Source organism: Microtus ochrogaster, chromosome 4 (genome assembly GCF_000317375.1).
Source record: "Microtus ochrogaster isolate Prairie Vole_2 chromosome 4, MicOch1.0, whole genome shotgun sequence".
Classification (NCBI taxonomy): domain Eukaryota; kingdom Metazoa; phylum Chordata; class Mammalia; order Rodentia; family Cricetidae; genus Microtus; species Microtus ochrogaster.
Window position 1 is genome coordinate 23,834,491 of NC_022011.1, and position 3,813 is coordinate 23,838,303.

General features: G+C 39.8%; 1 protein-coding gene across 1 annotated transcript in view; it reads right to left on the reverse strand.

Annotated features, from left to right (window-relative positions):
- Positions 1-1,040: 1,040 nt before the first annotated feature.
- Positions 1,041-3,813, reverse strand: part of Maf (MAF bZIP transcription factor) — a 3,717-nt gene continuing 944 nt past the window's right edge. The window contains exon 2 of the mRNA XM_013354980.2: positions 1,041-3,813. This exon is cut by the window's right edge and continues 36 nt beyond it. Coding sequence (XP_013210434.1) covers positions 3,402-3,813 — 412 coding nt within the window. The 3' untranslated portion in view covers positions 1,041-3,401.

Genomic DNA, 3,813 nt, shown 5'->3' on the forward strand with positions numbered 1-3,813 from the left:
GGTCAGGGTTTAGAAATTCAACCGAAGGTAAAAGATTTCTTTTTCAAGTTATCTTTCAATTAGATCCCGTTTATAATCTGGTTTGAGGACAAACAGTAATACATCAAAGCATAGCTTTTGCCCCATGAAGGCATTATTTTCTTCTTATATTTATATTTTGGGAACTCATGTAATCCCCAGTTTGTCTGTGTGGGGAGACAGCTCTTCGAATATTCCTAGTGAAATGTAGTTAGATAACAGTTAAACCTGGCATGAACTAGACATTCTGTGGGGAAAGGGTAGGCTTTATTTTTCTCATTTAAAACAACTGACTTTCATTTTTTAAAAAAATTCTTTTAAATTAAAAAAAAAAGTTAAAGTGAAATCAAACAACTTTGATTTGTGCAAAGTGTTTATATTTAGTCTTGTCAAGGCCGCGCCAACAAGAACATCAGGGCATGTAAAGGAAGAAGAAAAAATAATCACTTTTGGCCAAATGGCAGGAACTGTTTATCTTTACCATTAAATGTCTATGTTCTCATGCACCTCTGGTGAGTCAGATTTGCTGGTCCCATCTCTCTAGATGGATTTACTCCTGAGTCAGAAGCTCAAATCTGTCCAGTAAGATCCATTCTTTGTGTGTGTGTGTGTGTGTGTGTGTGTGTGTGTGTGTGTGTGTGTGTGTGAGAGAGAGAGAGAGAGAGAGAGAGAGAGAGAGAGAGAATGTGTATGTGTGTATCTGTCTCTCTTTTTTCGCCCTCTTTCTCTCTCCCTCTTTCTCCCTTTTTTAATGGCTCAGCTCATTTAGAGGAACTAAAAACTTTGGGGAATAAAAATTGAGATGTCATCATTCATATCTCTATTAAATAGTACTGATGACTAAATGGTGCCAATCTCTTCCACTCTCAGAATAGCTTATAACTTCACCTAGAGCTACTGTCTGCAACTCCCCTGTTCAGAAACCAAAGAGGATGCATTTTTGCACTTCACATTCAAGCTCCAATATAATACATCCAAGACATGGGGCCCAGTTAATCTGTACACTAAGAAACGGAACAGAATCAAAAAAAAAGCAGTTTATTATTGTAGATTACTCTTTCTCTTGATATAACCAGAATTGAAAATGAAAGAGAAGCATGTAGAACATCACGCGTGGTTAGTTAGTAACTTAAGTTATAAAACAATTTTGCACAGCAAAATATGTAAAAGAAAAGTAACTGACAAAAGATTTTTTTATATTTATTGTGGTAAGATTTACTTTTCTTTCTTTCTTTTCTTTTCTTTTTTTTTTTTAAAAGACAGGATGTCAGTCCCTGAAAATAACATTTACTGGTTATTGCCTTTAAAAGTGTGGATTTTTTTTTAAGTTACAGAAAATCCAGTTCTGCACCACAACACAACTGTAAAAAATCTGCATTGCTTTAAAACTGTGCAGTAATGCCATTTTTATAACTGCATAAATTTTATTAGCGTTCTAAACAGTTTTGCGATTTTTTTGTATTATATGCTTGCAGGTTATATCTTAGTGCAATTCAGTCCCAAATACTTTAATTTTGGAAAAAAAAAACATACATTTTTTTTGAATGTAAAATACCCCTACAGATATAAACAGGGGCATTTCCCCTTTAATACTTTGGTTTTCAATACAGTCCATGGTATAGCAAGAACTACACATACCCAACTTATATTTAAGTTGCGAGCACATGCTTCAGAAGCTACTTTTTAAACAGTCCCCTTGCAAACTCTACCCCCCTTAACATCACAACAGTAAACAATTTAGTGCATCGGCCTTTAAAAAAAATCTACAGCTACACAGACCTAACTCTTTCAAATTTATCTATAACATTCCTTTATCTGTAGCATACATTTTAACTGGGCTAACAGATTATAAAAACTATAATTAAATTATATACTAGAAACCCATAGCATTCCACATTTGACAATGACCAAAAGCCAAAAAAAGAATAATAATAATAATAATAAAATAAAACAAACCAAAAAAATAATTGGGGCAGATTTCTTTTTCTTTCTTCTCAAAGAAAAATTTAGACTGCTTTTGGCAACTGCACAACTTAAAGTGCCCCAAAGCAGGCGTCATTGTTACTAAAAAGAAAATATTTAATTTATGTTCTATAATATTTGCCATGTAAATTTGTAGCCCATTCTGGTATCTTTGACAAGGAATGCCTTCAGTGCATTTACAATGGGAGGCTGAAGTTCATAGTAACTCAAAGCAGCCGGGAGTAGAAGCAAACTTTCAAGGGAAGAAGGCTTTGGGGTTGTACTTTTTCTGTTGTTGTTCTGAACTCAAAAAAGTCATGAGGCTGAAAAACAAAAGTATGGATGCCATGCGCTAAGTCTTCAAAAGTCCATTTCCAAGCCAAAAGGGAAAAAAGGAAAAAAATAATTATACCATACATGTCCAGCATGCAGGTTTTTTTTATTAATATAATGTCTCTTTTCCATAATGTCTTTGAAACTGTTATAGTTCATTGTTGCTAAGACAAAGTAGCAAGCATCGTAATGCATGAGATGAGAGTAAATTTGTTTTTGTGTCTTTTTGTTTGTTTGTTTTTTAATGGCAGACTAAACTTCCAGATTTGGCAATGTAAGGCCAAAACTCAGGAGTCACACCCCGAAGCTTGTTGCAGGCTTGATTGTGGCAGGTTCAGGAGGGGCTTTAGTTCATTCTGTTTTAGCATAACAATGCTGAAAAACCCGGTGGAACTCAGCACGCTGCAAGGTCTATAGCATTTCACATTTTTTTTTCCTTTGCAAACTCAATCTCACAGAAGAATTCAGGAGAAAGAAAAAAAACCTGCTGTTTTTCCTTTAATCTCAAGAACTTGGTGCAGAGGGAATGAGGGCGGAGGTTGGGAAACACGGCAAGCTCCAAAAAATAAACAAAAACAAAGAAAAAAAACAAAAGAAAATCCAAACAAAATAAACACACACACACACAGAGAATGAACACCAGCTCATGAACTGAAAAAGGAGAAAGAAAAAAATACAGGCGATTGATGGCCGGATTCAAAGGTGAGCTATGTCCTACATGAAGTACTCTGCTCAGATCTTTGACCCTTGTGCAAGTCCGGGGTGTGTGTGTGGGGAAGGGGGCGGTGTTTAAAAAAAAAAAAAGAACAAAACAACCAAGCTAACAAGTTATGGGGAATTCAGGTTGGCAATTCATGAGCCAGACACCCCCTTCCCTCCCCAATTCAAAACAGTCATCACCACCACAAGTTTGGTGTGTGTGTGTGTGTGTGTGTGTGTGTGTGTGTGTGCAAGGCCAAGGGGAGCAAACTCGCCAGGGGAGGGGGCGAGGTGGTGGCGAGCACGGCCCTGCAACTAGCAAGCCCACTCAGGAGCCGGACCCCCACGGAGCATTTAACAAGGTGGCTAGCTGGGATCGCGTGTCACACTCACATGAAAAATTCGGGAGAGGACGGGTTGTCGCTGCTGGAGCCGTTTTCTCGAAACCCGCTGCTCACCAACTTCTCGTATTTCTCCTTGTAGGCGTCCCTTTCGCGCACCAGCCTGGAGATCTCCTGCTTGAGGTGGTCGACCTGCTGCAGCAGCTGGTTCTTCTCCGACTCCAGGACGTGTCTCTGCTGCACCCTCTTGAAGCGGCAGGACTGGGCATAGCCGCGGTTTTTCAGGGTCCGCCTCTTCTGCTTCAGTCGGATCACCTCCTCCTTGCTGACCCCGCGCAGCTGCCGGTTCAGCTCGCGCACCGACATGGTCACCAACTGCTCGTCCGAGAAGCGGTCGTCGAAGTGCAGGCCGCCCGCGGCGTGGTGCGGGTGCAGGGCGCCCCCCGCCCCCGCAGCGCCC